The sequence below is a fragment of the Magnolia sinica genome, chromosome 12, assembly GCF_029962835.1.
Source record: "Magnolia sinica isolate HGM2019 chromosome 12, MsV1, whole genome shotgun sequence".
In the NCBI taxonomy this organism is placed as follows: domain Eukaryota; kingdom Viridiplantae; phylum Streptophyta; class Magnoliopsida; order Magnoliales; family Magnoliaceae; genus Magnolia; species Magnolia sinica.
In genome coordinates, this window is record NC_080584.1 from 62,483,393 (window position 1) to 62,509,446 (window position 26,054).

General features: G+C 39.4%; 3 protein-coding genes across 39 annotated transcripts in view; 1 reads left to right on the top strand and 2 right to left on the bottom strand.

Moving 5' to 3' along the window:
- Positions 1-7,617: 7,617 nt before the first annotated feature.
- LOC131221494 (uncharacterized) lies at positions 7,618-11,545 on the top strand. 36 transcript variants are annotated; one of them, XR_009159321.1, is made up of 7 exons: positions 7,618-7,919; positions 8,059-8,106; positions 8,191-8,259; positions 9,887-9,979; positions 10,110-10,411; positions 10,579-10,822; positions 11,277-11,545. XR_009159321.1 is itself a non-coding variant. In XM_058216767.1 (6 exons), exons 3-6 carry the CDS (start codon positions 10,120-10,122, stop codon positions 11,346-11,348), a joined length of 330 nt encoding a protein of 109 aa, XP_058072750.1. In that variant the 5' UTR covers positions 7,618-8,106; positions 9,887-9,979; positions 10,110-10,119; the 3' UTR covers positions 11,349-11,545. The 36 variants fall into 36 exon arrangements, 4 of the variants coding, with proteins under 4 accessions (XP_058072750.1, XP_058072749.1, XP_058072751.1 ...); XR_009159338.1 differs by having other exon boundaries at positions 10,579-10,687; XR_009159315.1 differs by lacking the exon at positions 11,277-11,545 and adding an exon at positions 9,085-9,182 and having other exon boundaries at positions 10,579-11,269.
- A 3,717-nt stretch (positions 11,546-15,262) lies between these two features.
- The window catches only part of LOC131221498 (receptor like protein 21-like), a 67,231-nt gene continuing 56,439 nt past the window's right edge, over positions 15,263-26,054 (bottom strand). Inside the window, exon 6 of the mRNA XM_058216771.1 lies at positions 15,263-16,167. Within this exon, the coding sequence (XP_058072754.1) occupies positions 15,848-16,167 (320 nt within the window). The 3' untranslated portion in view covers positions 15,263-15,847. The remainder of the gene's footprint in view (positions 16,168-26,054) is intronic.
- LOC131221499 (uncharacterized) lies at positions 23,778-25,193 on the bottom strand. 2 transcript variants are annotated; one of them, XR_009159345.1, is made up of 5 exons: positions 24,943-25,193; positions 24,629-24,838; positions 24,454-24,546; positions 24,264-24,371; positions 23,778-24,177 (listed from the first exon to the last, which is right to left on the bottom strand). XR_009159345.1 is itself a non-coding variant. In XM_058216773.1 (4 exons), the coding sequence occupies exons 1-4, from the start codon at positions 25,024-25,026 to the stop codon at positions 24,369-24,371; spliced, it is 390 nt and encodes a 129-aa protein (XP_058072756.1). In that variant the 5' UTR covers positions 25,027-25,193; the 3' UTR covers positions 24,187-24,368. The 2 variants fall into 2 exon arrangements, 1 of the variants encoding a protein (XP_058072756.1); XM_058216773.1 differs by lacking the exon at positions 23,778-24,177 and having other exon boundaries at positions 24,187-24,371.

The window sequence follows — 26,054 nt, forward strand, 5'->3', positions numbered from 1 at the left end:
GGTATGATGTGAAAGTGAATTGAATTCTGAGTGTGTGGATTAATGAAGAAGATTGATAAAGCCTAATGAGGAAATAAACCTCAAATTGTTGTTATGTCACAATTTGGAGTCTAATTCCTATGAATACTAATGAAATTTTGATTTTCTTATTTCTACTCATAGTAATTGTACTTCAGATTGAAATACCAGCCTACGGCATGAATCTTTTGCTAGAGTGTTAGGTCCTGTTTGGTAGACGCCTAAAAAAATGAGTTTATCTCATTTTATTTATCAATAATTATATATGTTAGAAATCTAGACAACTAATACATAACCAATGTTATGTAATAGAGATACATAATTACTATTAACTAAAATGACGTACGCCTTTCCGGCCACCCCCTCGGAGCCGCCGTCATCGGTGGCTGTCCAGCCGACGCCTCCACTGTTGAGGCCCTTGCTGCAGGCGGCGTCGAGACCCACCTCATCGAGCGGCATCCAGTCGGTGGCAAGCCCTGCGGTGGCGCGATCCCGCTCTGCATGATGTTTGAGTTCTCCCTCCCACCTGAGATCGTCGACCGGAAGGTGACGCGCATGAAGATCGTCTCCCCCTCGAATCTGACCGTCGATTTCGGCTAGACGCTGAAGCCGCACGAGTACATCGCGATGCTCCGCCGAGAGGTGCTCGACTCGTTCCTGCGCTCGCGCGCTGAATCCAATGGCGCGGATCTGATCGACGGGCTCTTCACTGGTCTCGAAGCCCCTGTGACGGACCGTGATCCGTACGTGGTGCACTACACGGAGCCGGCTGGGGAGGGCCTCGTGGCGGGGATCCGACGGTCGATGGAGGTGGATGTGGTGGTCAGGGCTAACAACCGCGTGGCGAAGGCTATCGGGGCGGGAAATTACTCTTCTGCCATCGCGTTTCAGGAGCTGATACGGCTGCCGGACGAGAAAATAGAGTAATATGAAAATCTAGCGGAGATGTATGTCGAGAGCGACGTATCGCCCGATTTCTACGGCTGGGTTTTTCCGAAGTGCGACCACGTGGCGGTTGGGAGAGCGACGGTTCGCTCGAAGACTGAGATTAAAGGTAGGAAAAGGATTTGCTACTCCCCCTGACACCAGCCAATGGGTGGTGGTCGGTCCTATGTGGGCCCCACCATGATCTATTTGTTTCATCCATGCCGTCCATATATTTTTAGAGATCATTTTAAAGTATGAGACCAAAAACGAGATATATCACAATCTTAAGTTGACCACATTACAGGAAACAGTGTTGAATGAGCGTTGACCATTAAAAAACATTTTGGGGCCATAAAAGTTTTGGATCAAGTTAATTTTTGTTTTTCCCTTCATTTGGGCCTGTATGACCTAATCAACATATTGGATGTCAAATAAACAGTACAGTGGGCCTTAGGAGGATTTTGATGGTGGATATCCAATCACTAATGTTTTCATATGGTGTGGTCCACCTGAGATTTATATACGTCTAAATTTTGGGATCAAGTAATAAAATGATCTGTAAAAATGGATGAACGGAATGGATGAAACAGATACATCATTATGGGCCCCACAGAGCACCGACCATCAGCCACGGGGCTGGTGTCAGGGGAGTAGCCAATCCGTTCCCGATTAAAGGAGTACCAAGCTGGTATAAGGACAGAACTTTGATAACGTGGCCAACATAGTTTCGCACGTGTGACTGTAACAGATGGGCAAGTGGGCCTATCAAAGGTTACAGGCGTTAGAATTTTACTTTTATACATGACAGGTATTACGCGTATGCAAATTGTTTTTTCTATTAATATACAACCCCACGGTACAATGCACCTTCACCCAGAAAATTAATAAATGTAAAATAACATAAATACTTTGATACTCTGATGGTGTTATTGATGATACACAGACAAAAATTACTAAGAAATTGAATATGTGGCGTGCAATTACTTTGAACTAACTGTATAAATTATGGGCACAAGTTTAGATGTATCATGGACAAAATATTACAATTTTATCTTGATATTAAATTATTAGACTGCTCCAAATTTATTGGATGGTTGGAAATGAAATGTATGTTATGGTCTTATTTCAAACAAAGGTTTTCAATGAGTTTAAGGTTTGGATGGTCTAACCCCATCTAAATTTTAATCTGTAACTTACTGACAGTGGCTCCATAATTTATTGTGTTAAATAGGTCATGTGTATCATTTCTACCTGATGGCACATTAAGTGCCACCAGAGTATCAAATAACTCCAAAAAAAAAAAATTAAAGAAAATGAAAAAAAAAAAAAGAGAGATGAAACAGGTGAGCAAACTCATGTGTGTGTTTTTTAGAGTGCCTCTAGTCATAAATGTGATTAACACGTGTCTTCACAAGGGAACTAATGTGTGTTTTTTTAATCTCTCCATGGACAATGGAGTCCATTAGTTGGACGGCCTAGATTGGTGTGCCCATGCAAATGACAATGTCTGTGGGGGGAGCTGCGAGTGTAGCTGTATTTTATAATAGCACTTGGGCGAGTTATAAACCTGACCCAAGAGGTTAATGCTGCCCCCATGAGTATGTGAGAACGTTTGGGCTTTCCGTTTGTACATGCAATACCCTTGGTCTGGTGATCCACATCGTTCATATGGTGGGCCCCAAGGTGGTAAAAAAAAAAGAAAAGAAGGCACGTCCAACGCACCTGACGCAAGAGAATGCCCTACTTCGTGGCACCTTGTCACACCTGACTACGTCAGAGTTGCACGTGGACCTAGCAAAGGAATTGGACTTCTATAGAAGTCCATATCATAATTTTCATTTATTTTTTAATTACCCGAGCAATCCGTTGCAATCCCACCTGGATGTTCATCATCCAAGACATGAATCAGTTAGGCCTCAACATGGGCAATGAGCTGACCACAGTGTCGTTAGTAATTATCAAGAGAACAAATGCTATCAAACCAGCCTTCACATAAGTGACCTTGTATGCGTCTTTCCAATCCTGCCCCGTGGATAGTGGACCCCATTGCTGAGACGGTCTGGATTAGTGTGCATGTAGAAGATCGAGTTTGTGTACTCACAGCGAGTTAAATGCTGGCTCAAGAGTCTGTGCAACACCAGTTTTTTGGATTGTAAAAGTAGAGTCTGTGGTTCAGTTATCCAAACCATTGATAAGATCAGTGCTGTTGATTTTTTAAATCTGTAAATAGCAGGGTCTTTTGATGCCATTGAGACAATGCCATCAACAGATGATCATGCCATAGGAAAAATCTAAAAAATCTGTGTTTTTTATGCTGGAATGTTTTGGTGTTTTACTCAATGTCATTGAAGGTGTTCGATGCCATAGATAGATCGTCGATGGCATATGAAGTTGCCATGCACCAAGTGCGTCCACAAAATTACGTAAGTGCAGGATTTGTTTTCTGATTGTGATACTATGTTATGCTATATATAGCCGATGTAATTAGGATTTGGTAAGGAGAATAGGAGTTCTAGGCTTTTTAATTCGTTCCTAAGGGCTTCAAAGGCATGATTTGGGCATGTGGATTGGATTCGAGGCTTGTTCGAATCAATAATCTCTATCTCTTGTAATTTCTACTTTCATAGTGCATTATTCGTTGCTTTATGCTATGATTTTTTCATGCAAGGATTTTTCCATATAAAATTCAGATTGTTTGTGTTTGGACTTGGTTGTACGATTGATACACTACAAGAAATGACACTTTTAGCGATGAAAATTTTCATCGATAAAAGTCAAATTTTCATAGCTAAAACGTTTTAGTGACGAAAATTTTCGTCGCTAAATCGTCGCTAAAAGACCGACGTAGAAGGGTTTTATCGGTGAAAATTTTGAATCGTCGCTAAAGGTAAGCTTTTTAGCGACGAAATATATTCGTCGCTAAAAAAACTTTACAAGACTTTTAGCACCGAAAATTTATGCTGCGAAAAATATTCGTCCACTTTTAGCGACATAAATATTCGTCACTAAAAAAACTTTATGCTGCTAAAAATATTCGTTCCACTTTTAGCGACGAAAATATTCGTCGCTAAAAAAATCTTTACAAGACTTTTAGCAGCGAAAATTTTTGCTACTAGCAAAAATTTTCGCTGCTAAAAAATATCTTTCATCTTTTAGTGACGAAAATATTCGACGCGAAAAATAATTACAAGACTTTTAGCAGTGAAAGTATTCGCTGCTAAAAAATATTCCTTCAACTTTTAGCGATGAAAAGTTTTCTCGCTAAAAATAATTGCAGGACTTTTAGTAACGAAAATGTTCGTCACTAAAAACTACTTGTTAAACTTTTAGTAAGAAACTTTTACCTACGAAAATTTTCGTAGGTAAAAGTCTCCAAACATACAATTCCTACACAAATTCCTAATATACACCTGTCATAATATATTTCATCATATTCTTCCTGATATACAAATATTATATAAATTTCATCATATTTACATTCACATCCATATAAACCCAAACTAGTAAATCCATCCAAACATAAAAGTACAGTCGTCCAAACACAAACATTCTTATCCACATCACATTCATTCACGCATAAATACATATAAGTTTAACATCATAAATAAAAATACAAAAAATCACTAAATGAAGTGATTAAAGAGCCTCTAATTGCAATTATGGGAAGACTAACGAGCACTTGTATGTTTTCATTTTACATTAGGATTTTAGAAACCTGGGAATATAACTTAGAAAAATAATCAGAAAAAAAAAATCATGGGAGGGGCTCTTTTGTGAATCTGAGTGCAATTAGTGACTGATACTGTTCAATATGTTACTACCAAAATTTCAAAAACGTTTATGTTTCAAATTCAGAGTACTGGAAAGACAAGCAAACAATAACTTGCTTAACTAAAACCAAAAAATAAATAAATAGAATGCAGCAACCTTTCAGGTAAAAAATCATATAAACAATGATGAAGTCATTCTTTTAAGAAGTGCAATTTAACTATGATGAAAGTGCCATGATCAGGTCCGCAGAGTAGGCAATCTTACCCGTTGATGCACCGATTGGAACTGCAGCTCTAGACAATGTACCATCTGATAGAGTAATATCCACCTACACAATTCTCTTCCAAATACAAATCAATTTCTTTTGCAAAAATTTGAGAAACAAGGAACACTTGTAAAGAGGAAAAATAAATTCAATGAACAGAAAGAAGAAGAGGAATTATACGATTCATGCATGCCCACTGGAGATGTTATATGTATGGGCTAAACCCAACTGTTCTTATTGTGGGGCAAACTGGATGGAGCATGGGCTGAAAAATTCACAGCAACCATCTGATTTCACTTGTCAACTATTATCTGCTTGATGGGCCACCAATTGGATGGTTAGGATCATCTCACATGTACAGTGGCTGCAGGCACATATGACACACCACCTGGGAAACTGAGTTGGATCATATTCATGTAACCATCCACACGCATGAGATGCATGAGCATCAATACAAACTCTTCATATTATAGGTCCACTTTGGATGGATCATGGCCTGAAATTCATAGCAATTGCATGATACGAACTGATTTTTCTCAATCTGTTTCATCACCTAGGCGACTGAATCAATGATTCAATGGGTGGCCCTTTTACTTGGCCGAGAAATAAGAAGTAAGAGCTGCCAAGAAAGCTGTTTCTACCTACCTTTGCATGAAAGGTAGGATTTTTTTGGGAATGTTGCAGATACAAAACGGGGCCTAGATGGAATGGTTTGGATCATCATGCAGTGGGGCAAGACGGGGTGAATCTCTTTGGCACCTTCGTAAAAATAGAAGAAATACATGACACTGCTTCCAAAAGTCTATATGGAACCATTTGAGATTTCAAACAAGCAGCCTGTGGTTTAGTGATCCAAACCATTGGCACTATGGGCCCACTTTCAGATGTCATATGCCCCAAAAACATTTATGTAACAGGTCATTATGGACAGTTTTCTCCATGAAGGCTGTTACAACCCCATGACGCATAATGGCCATTACATAACTGTTTTTGCATATCTTGATCCTAACGCTTCAATGGATGGTCCAACAAATAGATGGTTAAGAAAGAAGCAGTTAATATTCAACCATAAAAGGGAAATTATTCTATAAGCATGGTCTTCCAATGAAGGGAATGGAACAAACACCCAGGGTGTGGGTCATTATATCAACAGCTAGACTACAACGCCATGGGCCCCACTTGTACAAGGTGCAAATCTAAATCTATTGTACAAGCTCTTAGCCCGAGCAGGACTCCCATGTTTCCACTACACCCTCAATCTAATCATATTAAGTCTTTAGGCACTTTCAACTATTACATGTAAACTAGTTATGCCCTCAAAATGGATTAAGAAAACTTTTGTCTAGACCACATGTTTCCACTACACCCTCAATTTGGACTAGTATACCCTCCATATTGATTGTTTAACCATTCATTTGGACTAGCACACTCGATATCATCTACAAAGTCTATCAATTCCCAAAGTAGAGCTACCATTTCTAGATGGATCCTCTACCAATCAAACAACAAGTCAACTAATCAAAATGGAGGGACTGTCAGTCGAATGTAAATGTATACCAGTCCTATGAGAGGGTCTATTATTCCCAAAAGATAGGACCTACTAATCCAAATGGAGGCTCTACCACTCCTTAGGTAGCCTCTACTAGTTCACAATACAGGGTCTAAATGTCCACAAAGGAGATGTACGGCCTACCAGTCTATAAAAGGGTTTTCGACCAATCTAAAACCTTAAGTATGTTTCATGGTTGAGGGTATGTAAAATACCAACTTCAAAAACTACCTGTAAGAATAAAATCTGATGCTTTCTTCGATAACTGAACCATAATCACAGCTAGAATTCTTAATAGAACAACACATTCCTAAAATCAAATTCACTTTTCATCTGAATACACACCTTAGAAATTAAGATCCAAGACGCAATCCAAGATGAACACTTTTAGTGCAAAGAGAGGGATTTAAAGGAAGATGATTTCCTACTACATGTATCATGTAAAATTATTTATTTTTACACACCCACACCCACACCACACTCACACCCACTCGCAAGTCACACCACACACATCCACTCACACCACATGGGCACTCAATCCCATGATCTCAGTGTTGAAGTAGAGTCTGTCTACCACTTACCCATGGAGCTGGACCCAGTTTAGTTAAAAACAAGCACATCCATCCTGGTGGTTGTTAACAGTCCAATCGTTGAAAAATCAAATCATGCGATTCGAATGCACTTGATTGAAACCCAATTTACGTTTGGAAGATGATGGTCACTTGGAAGCCATTGCTCAGATCATGTCAAAACATGAGCCCAAAAATGAGGTAGATCAAAAGCTCAAGCTAGACACACCACTAGATGTTTAGGTTTAAGTTTAGGTCATAGGTTATAGCTTTAGGGAATTGAGAATAGGCTAAGGTTTAGGTTTAGGAAATCGGGTTCGGGTTCGGGTTTGGGATAGGATTTAGGTTTGGGTTTTCAAGTTTAGGTTTAGGTTTAGGTTAGGGAGTTGAGATTAGGATTAGGTGTAGGTTTATGTTTAAGGATTTGAGAATTCATTTAGGTTTTAGGTTTAGGTATAGGTTTTAAGTTATAGGTTTAGGTTTAGGTTATAAGTTATAGCTTTAGGGAATTGAGAATAGGCAAGTCTATTGATCAGTTCAGATTGATCAGAACATGTGATGATCTTATGAGTTACAAGGTTTATGCAATTTGATAATGGTATTGACATTGGACACAGTATGTCCACTTGTTTTCACTATCTCTATGCTAATCTCTCATTCAGAAGTTTTATTAGTTTCACAATGAAGGCCTCTTATCTAAAAGTTGATGTGCAGGTAGCTTCCGAGATTACTATCTCAAGACATTTCAACAGGAAGGGAGTACGACCTGTAACTTGACTGAAGCTGTTTGACATCATAGGGATTTTTTGTTGATGCAAAAGTATAAATTTGGCTAAATTTCTTGAGTTAATTTATGCTAGGTAGTTCACAGCTTTTACCAAGTTGTTGTGAGTGGTCTGCTTAGTAGCATGCATGTGAGATGCTATTTTATTGATGTTCTTTTGTTTGCATGTGTGTAGATGAAGGAATGGGTATTGTATGTTGGAACAAAAGGTTGCTGGTATCAGGTATCTCTAGAGCTGTTCCATATATTTCCATTTCATCTTCCTTTCCTTCTGTTATTTTAACTCTCTCACATTAGTTTTCTTTAGGTCAGACTTTTGGTTGGGGCATAGTTAGTACCTGATGTAAAAGTTGGGGCAGAGTTACTGTTTCATGTGGTGGGTCAAATATCCAATAGAATTACAGTTGCACACAAGAAACTCTTGTGTGCTTTTTTTCCTGCATTCATTGTTACTTCTGTTTTGCCAACAGTGTTCATTAGAACTTGTGGCTTTCCATTTCATCATCATCACCAGGTTTAGTTTAATCCACTGATGGATCTAAAACAGATCATCATCATCATCATCATTGGGTTCAGCTTAATCTACTGGAAGATTTTTTAAAAAGCTACCACCTTGGAAATTTTGGTCCATTTCATACTTGATTTATGAAAGCTACCAACTTTCTGAGAATAGTATGATTAGTTTTGCTTAATCAGTTTGTTAGTTAGTTTTTCTTTTTCTTTTTTTTGGATACTTGATTTATGTGCGTAGACCATGTACCTAGTTCTAATGGAGAAATCAGGTGCAAGGATGGGCTTTCATCAGACAATGTACACGAGACATACATGAACTCAAATTAAAACCGGATTGGATTGTGTGACCCACTGTCTCGATGTCAGTCCCAAAATCAGATTGGTTGAGAAATCATGACCTCTGATTCGTAGACACATGTTTCTTGAAATAGGTTGTTGGATTTTTTATTTTTTATTTTTTCATTTCTAACTGTCTGATCCATGTCCACCTATCTGATACTAAGATAATCACATAAGTCTGTAATTTTTGGTTCACAAGACATCTAAATTAGGACCTGTAATTTGGGAATTTTAATTTCAATAATTTTATGCCCTGTATGCAATTTCTAATTTTCTAAGTGCCTGTATATCATCCATCATTCTCTGCTACTTTATTAAAGTTCTTCCTCTTTCTCCCTTTTTAAAAAAGGTTGTGATTTGATGAGGCACTCCTCATGTGAGGGTGTGAAAATTACCATTTGATCAACGATCAGACAACACATGTTTGAGATGTGGGCCATTTATCAGGTATAGTATTTTAACTTGCCATGGTTCAAAATTAAATGTTGGTCTACTGATCCGGCATGTCGAACTTGTATGAGAAAAATGGGTGGTTAGAAAAGAAGTCTCAAAATTGAATGTATATGTGGGACTCATTTGATGAGTGTACTACCCTGATTCTTGGCATATGGTATGGCATATGGTATGTGCACAGTGTGACCAGGGAGTTGTCATGTTGGGCCTGTCATTCAATCAACCACGCCCACACCCCCCCTTTCTGTTCTTAGTTTCTATGGAAATGTGTTACTTCTATATGCTTCTATGCATGATTAGGTCGTGTTTGGATGTTCAACTGGCTTTGATTGTGGTAATTAAGTTGCGACAATTTGGAAATGAGTGATCGTGGAACTAGAAATGTTTAGTTCTCTTGTATTTTCAACTTTCAAGTCTGCCTTGTAAAATGTTCCACTGTTGAAAAAACGATTCAACATCTAGCTAATGGCTGCTTCAGTAAGTGCTTGAAGCATGTATATTTACTCTCCCTACTCAACTTCTTCCTGTAATTATAGCATACCGCCCTTCGTTTTTTACATCTGATTTTCAAATTTTCAATTTAAAAAAGAAAAAAAAGAATAGAAAAAAAAAATCAATGCTTGATTTTGATCTATGCCTTTCTGTTCCCAAAGCTTTCTGAATTTTATTCATGTTTTATTTTACTGATTTGCATGCAGGAAATTTCTAGGCTTTCCCCCCCTTTGAAGCGTGAGATAATGCTGAAATCTGCATATTTTGGAAGCCCATTTTGAACTGTGATACGTGTGCAGGTGGTGATGAAATTTGTCCATGACTGTTATATATCAGACATTTATTTATTTTTGTATATTTGCATGTCCTTATTCTGTCACGATTTGATTTGTTTTTACAACTAATTGATGACATTACCTTCTCAATTAGGCATAGATCTATGTTTGTGTGTAGGTCAAGGGCATTGAGTACAAAGTATAACTCTCTCCCAAACAAATCTTCCCAACCATTTGAGACCGTGATTGAGATGAATTTGTGTAAGCTATCACTCCTCATATCTCTCTCCCTTTGCAATTTATTTCCCAGGAAGAAGAGTGGGCTAGAAATAGAATGATGCTAGATTCACTGTATGAGAGTCATCCTTTAGCTCCATCAATTATCTTACTATACCAATTGCAGTACCATTCACCAATGCAAGGAATGCATCCTTTTCAAATGGACACAGATACCAGGTCAGTGTAACATGATTTATGCCCTTGAATAATTTCTGCTCTTTGTATTCATGTAAAGGCTGGTTTTGTGGTCTATCACTTGTTGCAGTAATGGAATGAATGGCTATCTTGAGCATTTGTGCTGTATTTTCATGTTCCTGCTTTAAATTCTGCATTTTATTATGCAGAAATGCTACTTATCTTAATCCTCCCGCCCACCAGGACATTCCAAAACCTTCCAAAGGTGTAATCATGCCAGCAAAGGTATTTCAGAAAATAAAAGAAGGCTAATTTCAGGTTCCTTATCTTTAACCTCTAAATGCAGACACCACATGTTCCAACAACATGGGACGTGTGTGGCATCTAGGACGCTTATCAATCGATCTTCCTAGTGTGCATGTTATGTGCTAAAAATCAGGCTGGCTCACTCAGGTGAGCGAGACATACAACATTGAAAGACCATTGGGTATCATTTTTATAACGGTCATTTTTGTCATGCATGTATGGCCTGCATGATAAATGGACCTGCCTAACCTTAAGCCAAGGAACATGAACTGTCTGGATTACCCTATGAGTGCCCAGGGTCCTGTAAACATGTTCCATGCTGCTACATGTGGTTTGTTTGTGCCTTCTGTTCGAAGATGTGACATCTAAAATTAGCATTCCTTATATTGGCATGTAAGCAACATATCCTTTTGTCTAAAAACTTTGACTATCATTCGCTTATTTGTGATGGTTGCTTGATCAAATTGAATGGCCCATCTAGCAATTGATAGCTCTGTTATATTGTTTCAACATTGCAATTAATGGTATATTTTTTAATTCATTTATTCTATCTTCATGGAATGCTACTTTTTAACTTTTTTTTTTTTCCTCATGTGTGCAGGATTTTGATCAATCACACCTAAATTTAGGCCTACAAGCACTTCTTCAGCCTTTTCATGTCACTCGTGCTTAGGAGTGGACGATATGGAGGATTTATTTATTTATTATTATTATTATTATTATTTATTCAAGTCCATTTTCAGCTTATTGTTGTAAATATTATAATTTTTTTTAATTGTGAAGTAATATAATTTTTGTTTAATATTCATTTTTAATTGTATTGCAACATTTTTTATGTTTCAAATATGAAAAAAATAATACAGGTTTCAATTTGAAGTATATATAAAAATAATAATTTACTGGCCTGCGCTGCAATCGGGCTTCTCAAATCTATACAGCCCTATGAAAGATTTTTACTGGCACTTTTCCGCGATAAAAAGTGTTAAGAAACCATGCTTTTGGAATACTTTCACCAGCGCTTCTACTGGAAATACCAGTAGCCACCAAAAGCATCGGTGAAGTCAAAATGGGCACCGGAAAAGTGTATACAATTACCGGTGTAAAAGTTGGTTAGCGCCGGTAAAAGATTTGCCGACACGCCCCTTTACCGGCACTTGTCTGGTGTTGGGAAAAGTATTGCCAGCGGTTTTTTGGGGAGTAGTATATTAATTAAAAAATAATAATAATAAATTGCATAAGCCAAATGATTGTCATGTACAAAAGTAAAATCCTAATGCCTATAACCTTCGGTAGGCCCACTTGCATATCTGATACAGTCACACGTGATAAAATGGGACATTGTCCTGTGCATTAGGTGTGCGTAACTGTGTAGGCCACGTTAGCAATGTTCTGTCTAGTATACTCTTCATTTTATTTTTTTTCAAAAGATAGGCTGATTGTATTCATATGGCGAAAGGCCCAAAGCTGTACAAAGAGAGATTCGGAAGGGCCAGCAACAAAACGGATTGGCCCCCTATCGTGTACAGAAGGAAAAGAGGAGAACACAGAGCTAGGCAACCCGGACGTAGCCCAAACCCACTTTATCGAGGAAGATCTGTCCGCTGGAGGGGGATGGAAGGGATCCAAGTGAGTTGAATAAGGAAATTGAGTGGTTCAAGCTGGCCAATCTTGCCAGCCCATCAGCCACAGCGTTAGCCTCCTTAGGAACGTGTGAGATCATCACTTCCCAACCTCTTCTCAAGGCTTCAATCCTCCTCCTCCAGTACCACATGGTCTAGGGATCCGCAGAAATGCCGGATAGGGCTGACACTACCAAGTTGGAATCGTTGGCCACCTCTAATCTTGAAAAACCCAAATGAACTGCCTGAGATATCCCATCTAGAACAGCCCTCATCTCCACCCTGAAATTAGATTTAGCTCTATACCCGATGGCAAAGGTGAAAAGAAAGTCTCCCTGATGGTTTCTTCCCATGCATCCCCTACCAGATTGGTCCGAATTACCTCTCGAGGAACCATCCACGTCTACCTTGATCCATCCCGGCTTGGGCCTCGACCCCCTCACTATCACAGAAGTAGGCTGCTTGAGCGGCGGGGGGCTGATACCTAGCATGCCCAGCATGAGAAGAAAAGGGAGCTTGAAGGACTTGGGCCTTGGGAGGGAGGCACCCACTAGGTTGATCCAGCTAAGCACCTTAGTGATGACCTCGGAAGTCCACATTTCCTGGTTTTCAAATCTCGCCCTATTCCTAGCCAGCCAAAGCTCCCAAAAGATAAATGCATGTGTGAGACCTTTTAGGAGAAGAATGGACTTAGAGGCGGACGCGGTCGTCCACCATTGGTTACCTTTGACCAAGGCTGGGGACCGAGGAACAGGACGAATGCTAAATATGGTACCAAAATGCTCCCAAACTTAAGAGGCAGTTCCGCTAAGGGAGAATAGATGGTTAATGGACTTGATATATGTCTGGGTTAAGGGGAAAAGGGCAACAGTTACATCTTAAGCAAAGGTGAACCCCCTTCCTTTGGATGCGACCGTCCACCGAGATTGCCTTGTGAAGAAGCTTCCATGTCAGCAAGGAATTTTTGGGGGAAGCTCAACCATCCACCGGGATTGCCTTGGGAAGAAGCTTTCAGGTCTAGTATACTCTTCATGCTTGGGTAGGAAAAACGTGCCTGTTTTACCAATAAAGATGAAACTCTAAGGCCAGTTTGGGGGATGCCTCGAAAAAATTAAGTTGATCTCATTTAAGTTAATACTAATTATGTATCTCTAATACATAACATTAGTTATGTATTAGTGGCCTAGATTTCTAACATATATAATTATTGTTAAATAAAATGAGATAAAACTCAATTTTTTAGGCGTCTACCAAACAGGACCTAACACTCAAGCAAAAGATCCATGCCTTAGGCTAGGATTTCAATGTGTAGTGCAATTACTATGAGTAGAAATAAGAAAATCAGAATTTCATTAGTATTCATAGGAATTGGACTCCAATTTGTGCCCCTCTCCAGTGAGACTTAAAATAAACGTAACAACAATTTGAGGTTTATTTCCTCATTAGGCTGTATCAATCTTCTTCATTAATCCATACACTGGAATTCAATTCACTTTCACATAGTAACGCAATAGGAAGGGAAAACATGGTTTCAAATAAAAGAACCATCATGCATAAACATGATTATTATATTGTCTTACAATTAGATATATAGGGAGATAGAAACTGAACTGGCTCGAAGGTTATGCAGGTAGCGAGGGGAAAACCTTGCGAAGGTTATCCAAAGCAAAATAGTAGTTGTTTAAAGCAAAATAGTGGCATGAATAGATACATGCATCAACCATATAGAAATATAGACCTCGCCAATAGTGGTTGATGTAGAGAAAAGCTATGAAAACCAAGAAGGACATGGTACACGACCCGAAAAAGCATGCATAGAAGATTATATCATAACCGTCGTCATCTGGTTCTGTTGGGATTGAAGGTGGTAGCAAAGAAGTGGAGAAGCAACTCTTCAGTGGTGGTCCACAGAGCAGAGGATTGCCTTCATAGCTGGTTTCTCCAAAGGTGCCAAACTGTGCCTTCCTATCGGGGGTCTTGCCAGATAATTTATTGTGGGCCACTGTGAATGTGGATAAGAAGTTAAGCTCAATTAGTTGAGTAGGAATCTCCCCGCTCAAACTGTTGTAAGAAAGGTCCAAGCTCTCAAGCTGTTTTAGGTTTGAGAAGGTTTCTGGAACTGGTCCAGTTAATTGATTGTGGGACAAGTTCAATGTATGAATAGCAGTTAGATGTCCAATTTCAGGTGGGATTTCACCTGGTTCCATGACAGATCTACACCAGACATAAAATAAAGAATGTCGCCTTTGTAAGTTTCGGACCTGCTTTGTTATAAACTCCACTTCTTCCTCATCTGGTGAGACATAAGCAACAATAACAAGCACCTCAACAGCAATACGATATCCAGGCAAATCCATGACTGAATAGACAATGAGATATCCTTTAGAGACAACAAAAGTTGAAAAGTTGATTATTGCAGCCCTCCCGAATGTCATATTAACAAAACACGACGGTATTGGTCCAGAGAGATTATTGTGTGAAAGATCCAGTATGCTGATGTTCTTCAGTTGACACAAGTGCAGGGGAATGTGACCTTGGAAATTATTTCCTCCGAGGAGAAGAACCCTTAAATTAGGAAAAGCACCAATCCAATTTGGAATATTACCAGATATATTGTTCTGCCTGACGTCCATTGTAACAAGGGAGGAGATTTTTGATGAAGCATTTGGCATCAATCCAGTAAGCTCATTTCCTTGCAAATGTAAGAATCTCAAAGACAGGCTGAAGCATGAAGGTATAGACCCAATAATTCTATTTTGGGAAAGGTCCAAAAGGGTAAGACTGTAGAGGTTGCAATACTCAACTGGAATAGAACCTTCAAAATGATTTTCTGACATGGAAAGCAACTGCAATTCAGTCAAGTTCCCAATCTGTGCAGGAAGACGATCCAATAGGTTGTTTTTACCGACATCCAAAATCTGTAGATGCTGACTTTTGTATAAACTAGCTCCCTGTGAATCTATTACCATCCAGATACAGATTCCGTAAGATTTCAAGTTTGAATGAGTGGGAAACACTAGGCCTTGTAATATATTGTTTGATAGCTTCAAAGTTTTCAATGAGATACAACCCATGGGCAATTCCTCTGGTATTCCTCCTGAAAATTTGTTTCTCGACAAATCTAAAGAATACAGTTGCGTCATGTTGCCCATCGACGAAGGAATGGTACCATGAAGAGCGTTTGTAGACATGTTTAAGAATTGTAAATTTGGAAGGAGGAAACCAATACTTTCAGGAAGTTGTCCGTAGATGTTGTTGTTGGAGACGTCCAACAACAATGTATCCAGGTTGTTTGGATGAGGTGACAGATGGAATGGGCCAGTTAAGGAGTTGCTTCCTAGGTCTAGTATTTGTAGTCTTTCATTATTCTCTAACAACCAAGATGGGAACTTTCCCTTCATGTTGTTGTGGGAAAGGTCTAATGATATCAGGTTATGTTGGCTGGAAAGGAAGGTGGGAATGGTACCAGTCAGCTTGTTGATGTTGCAGTTTGATAAGTGGAGGACTTCCAACTGGAATTTAGGAACCCAATGTGTGGATTCCATTTCAACCTCTAACTGATTGGGATATGTTGTAACGCCGTACGAATAATACGAATAGGTACGTTCAGGACTGAAAGTTCCACAACCTCAAGTTTGGAAAGGTTAGCAAATGAGCTAAATGAGAGAGACCCTTCAAAGCGGTTGCTAGATTGAGAAAGGAATCTAAGCATTGTGAGGCTTGAGATGAGAGATGAGGAGATCCCACTGAGTTTATTATGGGAGAGATCAAGTAGTTGGAGGGATGACAAGTTGCTGAGACATGGAGGAAGGCTCCCTTCCAATTCATTGCTGTGAAGATCCAGTTCTTGAAGATTCTCAAGATTGCACAAAGCTACAAAAGCAAGAAATGTAATTAATTTATTAGTAGAATATGCAAGTGGTCAGCTAACTCAGCTGCTACCTTTCGATTAAAAAAGGAAATTTCTTGTGTAACCGTCTAACTTTTATGATATTTCCTACTCAAGGCATACTTTGAAAATATTTAAACTAAAATGCTTGAAGTTTGCACCGTTAGAGATCCAATCGGTTGCCATCATATTAGGGTTACATACGGTTCATGGACTATATATATTTTTTAAAATGATAAAACTTGTTCGTTCAATAATCACTGTTTCCCATGGTGTGGTCTACTTAGAGACTTTGTTCTCCCTCATTTATGAGCTAACGACCTGATCTTGAAAAATGGATGGACAGCATGGATAAGAGTATATATCATGGAGGGGCCTGTAGAGCACTGTCCAATGGCTTACTGGCAGCGACAGAGTATATATCCATGTTGGTGGAATCCTACCTTTGGGACCACTGTGATGTATGTGCCTTACAACCACACTGTCCATCTATTTTGACAGTTTATTTTAGGGCATAATACCCAAATTAATAAAATCTAAATCTTATGCAGACCACGTCACAGGAAACAGTTGTTATTGAATCCCTATCAGTAAAAACTTCATGGGGGTCACAGGAATTTTTATGTTCCATCCAACCTGTTGATAATGTCACCAAAAACTGGATGAAGAGACCACGCAAATATCAGCTTCATACAAAACTTTTGTGGCCCACAGGAAGCTTTTAATGGTTGATTACAACTGCTTCCTATGCTATGGTCCACTTGAGATTTGGATCCATTTCATTTTTCCCAAAAATGAGTTTTCAAAACGGCTGGACTGCGTGGACATAAGGCATATACATGATCGAGGGTCCACATTCAAGGATCCCACCACGGTCCCCGGATCCACCACCGAAGCCATATCCTGCCATCAGGAATGCAGATTTCCGGCCAAATTCCTACAGAGGATGCTAAGTGGGGCCCACTATGATGTATGTGAGAAATCCACCCCGTCCGTTTTTTGAACTTGCTTTAGGACATGCCAGCAAAAAAATGAGGCGAATCCAAGACTAATGTGGCCATCGCGAGAGGAAATTTTGGGAAAAGAAATGTCTACTGTTGAAACCTTCCTAGGCTCCACCTTTACGTTTATATACCATACACACCGTTTATAAGGTCATTCTCACTGGGAAGACGCGAAAACGTAAATTACATAGCGTGATACAAAACATTTGTGGCTGTACAATTGTTTCAATGGTGGTCATTGAATCCCCACTGTTTCCACTATGGCGTGCGTGTGTGGGTGTGTGTGCGTGTGTAAAAAATAAGAAAAAAGAAAAAATAAATCCCCACTGTTTCCTCTCATGTGGCCCACTTGGGTTTTGGATCCATCTCATTTTTAATCCACCTAAACTTATCTCACAAAATGGATGGACGGGGTAAATTTCTGACATACATCACGGTGGCCCCCACCTGACATCACTGCACAGAACTTCCTGCTAAAGACTTTACAGGAAATCTGCTTCCCCAAAGCGATCATCCTCTCATATTTTCACGGACCCGGACTGCCTACAGACGATGTGAGTTGCTAGTAGCCGGTACATACTGGACAGTGCTCTGTAGGATCAACCATAATGCGTGTGTTTTATCCACGCCATCTACCTATTTTTTCATATCATTTTAGTGCACGAGCCCAAAAATGAAGCAGATTCAAATCTCATGTGGACCGCAACATATGAAAAGTGGTAATTGAGCCCATCATTAAAAAGTTCGTAGGGGCCGTAAAAGTGTTTGAGGAAGCTGATATTTGTTTTCTTCCCTTCATTCAGGCCTGTGTGACCTCACCGACAGATTGGATGACAAATAAATATTACAGTTGGCCATGGGATGTTTTCAATGGTTGGGATTCAATCACCACTCTTTTCTCACGATGTGGTACTTTAGATTTGAATCTGCCTTACTTTTAATATCATGCCTTAAAATGTTCTAGGAAAATAGATGAACAGTGTCCATCATGGTGGGGCTCATAAAGCACCGTCCATTAGTCACCTCTCTACCCGCATAGTCAAAGGCAAACCGGTCCTGCGTTTACACCAATGGCACGGAAGCAGCATCCTACCCACCATAGGGTAAACTTCCCATGATTTACCCTATGTTTATGGATATGGATAAAAAAGAGATACAAAATCGGTTCGATCCAAACTTAGATGACCTCAATATGCATGTAGGTATTCCGTTATCAGCATTTCCTATGACGAGGCCCACCTGCCCTTAGATCGGTCTCTTTTTTGTGCTTATGACCTAATGTGAGATCGCAAAACACATCCACTACTTGCAATGGAGTATAACTAAAAAAGTAAATGGTATAGAAGTACAAATTCATATTTTAGACATGTTAACCACACAATTCTGCCTAAGTACTAATGCTTCAGTGGTATAGAGTCACAAGAGTTACAACAACAGGCTAGCTGAATGGAGACACCTGGCCAGTCCAATTGATCCATCTATGCTCTCGGTTCCGTGAAGTGTGTGTGTGTGTATATATATACACACACACACACGGAAACGCTCACCTGCAAACCAGTTCGTACGTCTACATACCAACTTTTTTGAGAACTCATCATATCTGATGAGTCTCGAAAATCTGAACGGTCCACATGAAGCAGAACCTCATGAAAACCCCTGGTACAAAATTTTACTTTGATCCAAAACTTTGGTGGGCCATGAAAAATGCAAACAGTTTCTTCCCTTAATTTGAATTTCTCGTTGCCATGGCCCACCAAAATCTTAGATTATGGTGAAAATTCACCCCCGAAGGTTTCATGGGATTCTGTTGGGATTCGACACCCATGACACGTGTGCAAAGGTACACACGGGCACAAGTGCATAGGTGAGCATGCCTATATATATATATATATATATATATATATATATATATATATATATATATATATATATATATATATATATGGATAAGGTCTTATGTGCTCGACCGCATAGTACCTTTCCACGAGGTCAAGTGCTGGCAACACACTAGCGGTCCCATGTTGAAATTTTCAAACCATCGGTGAGATATTACAGGATGAGTGGAGAAACAAAGCCGATGAACCTGGTTATTAAAGAGTTTGTGAAAAAGCCTACCGGGGGATTTTTTGAGAAATCCACCCCGTCCATCCATTTTTCCATATCATTTAAGGGGTTGAGCCTAAAATTAAACCAAATTCAAGTCTCAAGTTGATCATATCACAGGAAACAGTTGGAATAATGATTTCAACCATTGAAATCTTGCTGGGCCTCACAGTGATGTTTATTTGTCATCCAATCTATTCATAAGATCATAAAGATATGGATGAAAAAAAAAAAAAAAACAAATATAAGCTTGATCCAAAACTTCTGTGGCCCCCAAGAATTTTTCAACAATAGATGTTCAATTCAACTGTTTCATGTGGTGTGGTACATTTGAACATTCTATATAATTAATTTTTGGGCATGTGGTGTGGTACATTTGAACATTCTATATGATTAATTTTTGGGCTCATGCCGAAAATTATAGGGTAAAATGGATGGACGGAGCAGATTAGATACATAAATCATGGTGGACCTCACGAGAGTTTACTTAGTACTAGAGCTGGGCATCGGTCCTGATCGGATCGGATCAGGTATAACTCAATCCTATTCGATTTTCCAATAGTTAGACCCGAACCCGATCCGATCTAAGACTGGATCCGGGTCACTTGATTCGGACAGACCTGATGCCTAGTTGACATTACCCGAACTGAGTCCACCTCGATCAGAAAAACCAGCCAGATCGGATTAGGTACGATTCGAACAGTATATATTAAATCAAATTATTTCATATGGTGTGGCTAAGTTAACCTTTAATATATCTCCTTTTTGTGCTCAACGACTAAAATAATACTTCAAAATGTATAAACGGCTTGGATGAAATATATACATTAAGGTGAGCCCCACATGACTCTGAAAGAACATTCAACTTCCATGCATATGTTTTCATTTAACTTTTAAAGTTACTTCCTCTTCACGGAACTTTTACTTGCTTTTCACGCAAGCATGGGCAAATTCAAATTGTGTATACACGTTAGCGATTTCTATGGATCTGATCACGGGTAGGTGTTATATCCAAACCGTTCATTCATTTGGCAAGCTCGTCTTAAGGCTTGAGACGAAAAATAAGATAGATCTAACTATCAAGTGGACCACACGAGTGGTTTAACAGTGAAAATCATTCTGTGTTGCTATTTGTGGTGTGGTCCATATGATCTTTAGATATTATTCATTTTTTTAATAATGCTTTATAATGACCTATAAAAATATATGAATAGTATAGACATAATAAATACATTACTGTGGGACCTATATAACTTTGATCTCCTTTGACCATTCGTACAACTCGAAGCCTAAGGTGTAAACGCATCATGCGCCAGTACAAGCCTTTTTTGCGTAGGCAAAAAATTTTGCCGACGAAAATTTTTGTCGGTAAATTCATTGCTAAAAGACCGAGGGAGAAGACTTTTACCCACGAAAAAAAATTTCATTGGCAAAGATAAGACTTTTGTCAACGATTTAATTTCGTAGGTAAAAGCTTTTACCAACGTTTATTTTCGCAGGCAAACATACTGACAAATCATTTTCCTTACGATTATTTTCGTAGCTAAAGGATTTACGAAACATTTACCTACAATTAATTTCGTAGCTAAAAGATTTTCTTCGTAGGTAAAAATTATGACAAAACTTTTACCTACGAATATTTTTACTAGGTAATAATAGTTACAAAACTTTTACCTACGAATTATTTCGTAGGTAAAAGTTGTTTCAAAAGTTTTACCTACGAATTATTTTGTAGCTAAACATATTTACAAAACTTTTCCCTATGAATATTTTCGCAGGCAAAAATATTTACAGAACTTTGCCTGTGAGTTTTTTTGCCGGAAAAAACTTTTACGAAACTTTTACCTACGAATGTTTTGGTAGGTAAAACCATTGTACAAAACATAAACCTACAAACATTTATGTAGGTAAAAATATTTTCACAACTTTTACCTATGAATAGTTTCGTAGCTAAAAATATTTACTAAACTTTTGCCTACGAAAATTTGTGTAGGTAAAAACTTTGAGACTCTTACCTATGAAAAGTTTCATATAGGTAAAAAACCTGCATCATACTTTTTACCTACGAAAATTGTCGTAGGTAAAAGTGCCTTTTTTTTTTTTTCATCCTCCGACCAAAAAATTCCTAGTATTCACTGTTGCAATATTCTTGATATACACCTATTATATAAATATTTCATCATATTCACATTCACATCCATTTAAACCTAAAGTACGTAAATCCATCCAAATATAAACTAAATCCATTAACATGACATTCATTTACACATAAATACATATAAGTTTAACATCATAAATAAAATACAAAAAATTACAAAGATGAAGGCGGAGGTGGTGGAGTATCAGTGGGTAAGCGTGCAGCAAGAGCTTGAAACATCTTTGTCATCCGTCGCTCATGCTCCACCCGCATCTCCTCCATCCTCATCTCCTGCTCCTCTCTCTCCCTCGCCTGCTATTGAGGGTCAAATATTGCATATCAGACCCAGTTATTGCATGGATTTACAAGCATGATACTGTTTAATAGCCTGATTTAATCGTATTTGTGATGCAGAGTGTATTTACAAGTATGAACTGAAAAAGGGTGCTTAAACCATGGATTTAACGCTCTGATGACACCCAAGGCTAGGGACGGACTCCAGGGGACCAAGATCGATGGAATTACACACCAGAGATCTGAGAAAATCAAGCCATTTACGTTAAAGAGGCCCGAAAATGGTGAAAAATGCAAGATCACATAGTTCTCGCCATCTGATTGGCTCAAAACTTTATACATGGCCTGAGGGCCATAAATTAACCGTACATATCAAATTTCAGCCCTCGGATCACTATGATAGTACCCCAACTGACAGATCAGCCCATAAACCGTTGATTTCGGGCCCACCTGATATCTGGAACTGTCTCAACTTTGGTCTTGGCAGTTTAAATAAGATGAGGAAACAAATGGATGGATCGGATCTTACATATACATTACAGTGGGCCCCATATATACAGCGTGTGTACATGAGGTAAACAAGTGCCGCTGCGCACCAAACCAAGTAAGGCGGTTCAGTAGCGCTGACCCGCACCTTCTTCCTAAAACGACAATTGCCGTTTCACGCTATATAACGGACGGACGGTGTCCATTTTTCAGACGCTAGTGGGCCCCACACATTGTCCCAGTGGATGATCTAAGCCGTCCATCTTGTAGAGGGCCATGAAATCTTCAAACACATGCTGAACTTTTGGACCCATGCAAGCACATGTGTGTGATACAGAGGCCATAAGTGGACTGCTCTGTAACGTTCAAATTGATGTTTGAATGATTTCTTCTCTGATTCTAAGCCAATGGACATGAAAAACCATCCGTTTCTGACCGAAATTTCGAGGGCAATCTAATGGATGGGGTGAATTTCCTCGAAAACACCTCTGTGGGGCCCACCGATCACGTCAGCGCTGGACGTGCGAAAGGCTACGCACGTCCGCAAAATCGGATTTTTCAGGCAGTTGTGGCCCACCATCTTTGATCATATGGCAGATCTGAACCGTCCATCATGTAGGCCAGCCAAAATATCTCCAAGAGACGCTGATTTTACAGAAATAATGCAAGGAACGCAAGAGTTATGAAGCCCCGAACTCGGCTGCGAAAAGGCTTTCGCTGCGCGTGCGATAGCTTCCCAAATCCGATTTCCACCACTCCAAAAGCTATAAAAAGAGTTCCAAACGTGGAGAAGAGGGTGTGCTTGAATAGGGGACGTCAGATAGAGAAAGAGAGGCGGAGAGAGAAGTGTTTGAAATTTTTATGTATTTTTTCTTTATTTTTCTTCTTTTTCCTATGATTATGTTAGGCTAAATCCCTTAGCTAGGGCTAAGAGGTGAAGCTTGTGGTGTGATGGGAGCTTCTACAGGTTTGATTTGAACTGAACTGATTGACTCTATTTTGATTTAAGAAATTCTTTTAGTCATTAATGGTTTGTTGTGATTTAAAGTACAGTAGATCTGTGATGGCTTGAATACTTCCTTTCCTTTTATTTTGATGTTCGGAAACCCTGTTGTTCGCCATCGTCTCATAGACATGGTTGGATGATGGAATCCTTCCTAACACTCATACATCTTTTAGTTGGTTATGGATTGGTCTAAGTTTTGTTGTTTACCTTATCTCTTAGGCATGGATTTGTGATGGAATCATACCTAATTCTTATACCTTTCATCTCTTGAAAACTATATCAAGTAAGTTCAGTATAATATCTATGAAGCAGACATAAGATCTCCCTGATCTCTACAAGTGGATCCTCTGAATCCCTAGTTCCCTTTCTTTGAATTCTTTAAGTTTAGATTAATATTTCACCATTATTCCTCAAATCACAATTGGTTTAGATTTCATCTTAGCCTAGTTCTAGATCTGGTTATTTTCAGATAACGTACAGGTTTCAGTCCCTGTGGATTTGACCTCGGTCTTACCGAGTTTATTACTACATCACAACCCTGCACTTGGGGTGTGAACACCTGCTCCTCTATCCTCCTCTCCTACTCCTCCCTCTGCCTCGTTAGATCCTCCATCCTCCTCTCCTGTTCCTCCCTCTGCCTCGTCAGATCCTCCATCCTCCTCTCCTGCTCCTCCATCTGCCTCTCCAGCTGCTCACTCTTCTTCTCCAGCTGCTCTCTGATGTCATGGACGACGACCCGTAGCTGCTGAACCTCTTTCTCTGCGATATCAGCTCGGCGGGTGGCGCTCTCGCCAACGACAATGGATCGGGTGGAGGCAGCTCTAGCGGGTGCCATGAGCTTGGCACCATGGCCAAGCCCACGCACATATCTAGAACGGGTGCCAAGCACCTCACTCAGGATCTCTGACTCACTCTGCTGAGTACTATTGGGAGTAGACTGATTGCGTAAGGTGTCCATCACCGCCTGTAATGAAAACATATGAATTTTCTCTAAAAAATGACATTATTATAATTTAATGCAATTAAATTTTACAATGTAAGGATTTTTACCCAAATCTCGCCGGCTCTAGGATGTACCCAAGATCCCGTCGCCTGTTGACAATGAGTCCCTCTGTAGAGGTCTATTGGTCCGGGCTCCTGGCCAGTGAAGGAATCTCACTACGTAATCGAAAGGATAATAGAGTTAATATAAATGTATGGAAAGAATATATCAACTTAATAATTACCAGTAATTTCGTACCATGTTGTGACGAATTTTATCAAATGACTTTGAACCAGTTACGTGGTTCACTTTTAACTTTCCCTTGTTGTCAGAATTTATTTTGCTCCTCTTCTGAACACATTATTCATAATACATTGTTATTAATTGTGAATTTAATTGTTACTTTAAGATATCGTAAATATGTAAATATTACCTGAAAAGAATCAAATGAAAATCTATCGCAGAATATCCGCCAGTCGTCATCGGTCACGTGCGGCGGTGCGGACAATGCGGCCTCCTCGTGGCTCATGCACCGCTTGTACCGCTTGTGTAACATGGAGCGGTACTCCTTGAACCGCTCCTGGATCATGTCGTCGATAGCATAGGAAATGTGCGGAACACTCAAATCCAAGTCAAATTTATCCTACAGTTTCGTAAATAATAGATTAAGGCAATAAACTTATTAAGAAAATAACTTAACCATAAAATGAACTTTTATAAAATAAATTTTAAAAAACTAAAATTTACCTGAAGACGCTGACGGATGAGCTGTCGTACATCATCTGTCACGTCTCCCCAACGGGGGATGGTGGGGGGATCAGAGATCGGCATAAGACATCGACCTCCGACGTAAACAGTCTGGCATTGTTCCCAACAGGTCTAATGCAATCCTGTGGGAACTCTACCGTCACCCTACCATCGCACGTAAGTCGCTCTAAAAGCAACCCACGCGTGGGTCCACGTCCTCGTCGGCTGCTCGACGACGCTGTTGTAAAAGAAATATTTAAGTCTAAACATAAACAGAAATTATTAAAAGAAATATATGTCTAGACTTACATACAGTGCCCGGTGTATGCGAGTCTGAAGGATCAGACACCTGCGATGCAATATGTGACGGCGATGCTGGCTCCGTCGCATCACGAGTAGAAGGGGTAGATCCAGTGCGCGAACGACGTACTCTCCCACCTGGTGCCATCACTGAATATGTGCGAGCTACGAACTTATAAATTTAAACAATGTCAATACAAGTGGAATATATTAAAACATTATATAAGTAGTGTTGACGGTATAATGCATTTGTGCTTATGTTTAGAGAGATGATTAAAATATGATTAGACCATTACACTATAATGCAAGCAGAATATAATAAAACTATAAACTTTAATCTATAACCATTGGAAATTCTATTACACATTGTCATTCTACATTAAATACACATATTTCGTTGTAATACGAAACAACTTTGAAGCAAACTATCCAAAGTACTCCCTGCGTAAGCTATTGTATGCTTCAGAAGCATATGTCATTTCGTGTGAAGCACTCGACATATTTACAGCTAACATGCCAGTTACAATAGGAGAAATCTGGTCTCTCAGAACTCCATTCAGATGTGCAAGTGACAAAGTTGCATCTTCCATATCTCATTTCCCGCGGTTATATATCTCCATGAGCCCCGGAATTTCTTTGAGATGCAATAATCTTTCCTCTAAGTCGTCGTCGATATATTCCACTTTACACTCATCGACCAGACCAAGTATCTCTATGGCCCTACAGAAGAAGATAGGACCGAAACGTCCATTTGCAACAGCTGATGAAGTATGTTGCGTGCTTCTGCTACGGTCCGGTTTAAGGAGGACATG

Coding starts and splice junctions, on each gene's coding strand:
- LOC131221494 (XM_058216766.1), top strand. CDS start 8,078: ATGTTGGAACAAAAGGTTGCTGGTATCAG. Junction 10,217..10,326: donor CGTGATTGAGATGAATTTGT/GTAAGCTATCAC, acceptor GTCATCCTTTAG/CTCCATCAATTATCTTACTA. Junction 10,412..10,578: donor CAAATGGACACAGATACCAG/GTCAGTGTAACA, acceptor TTTATTATGCAG/AAATGCTACTTATCTTAATC.
- LOC131221499 (XM_058216773.1), bottom strand. CDS start 25,026: ATGCCGATCTCTGATCCCCCCACCATCCCCCGTTGGGGAGACGTGACA. Junction 24,839..24,942: donor TCATCCGTCAGCGTCTTCAG/GTAAATTTTAGT, acceptor ACGAAACTGTAG/GATAAATTTGACTTGGATTT. Junction 24,547..24,628: donor TTTCATTTGATTCTTTTCAG/GTAATATTTACA, acceptor TAATGTGTTCAG/AAGAGGAGCAAAATAAATTC.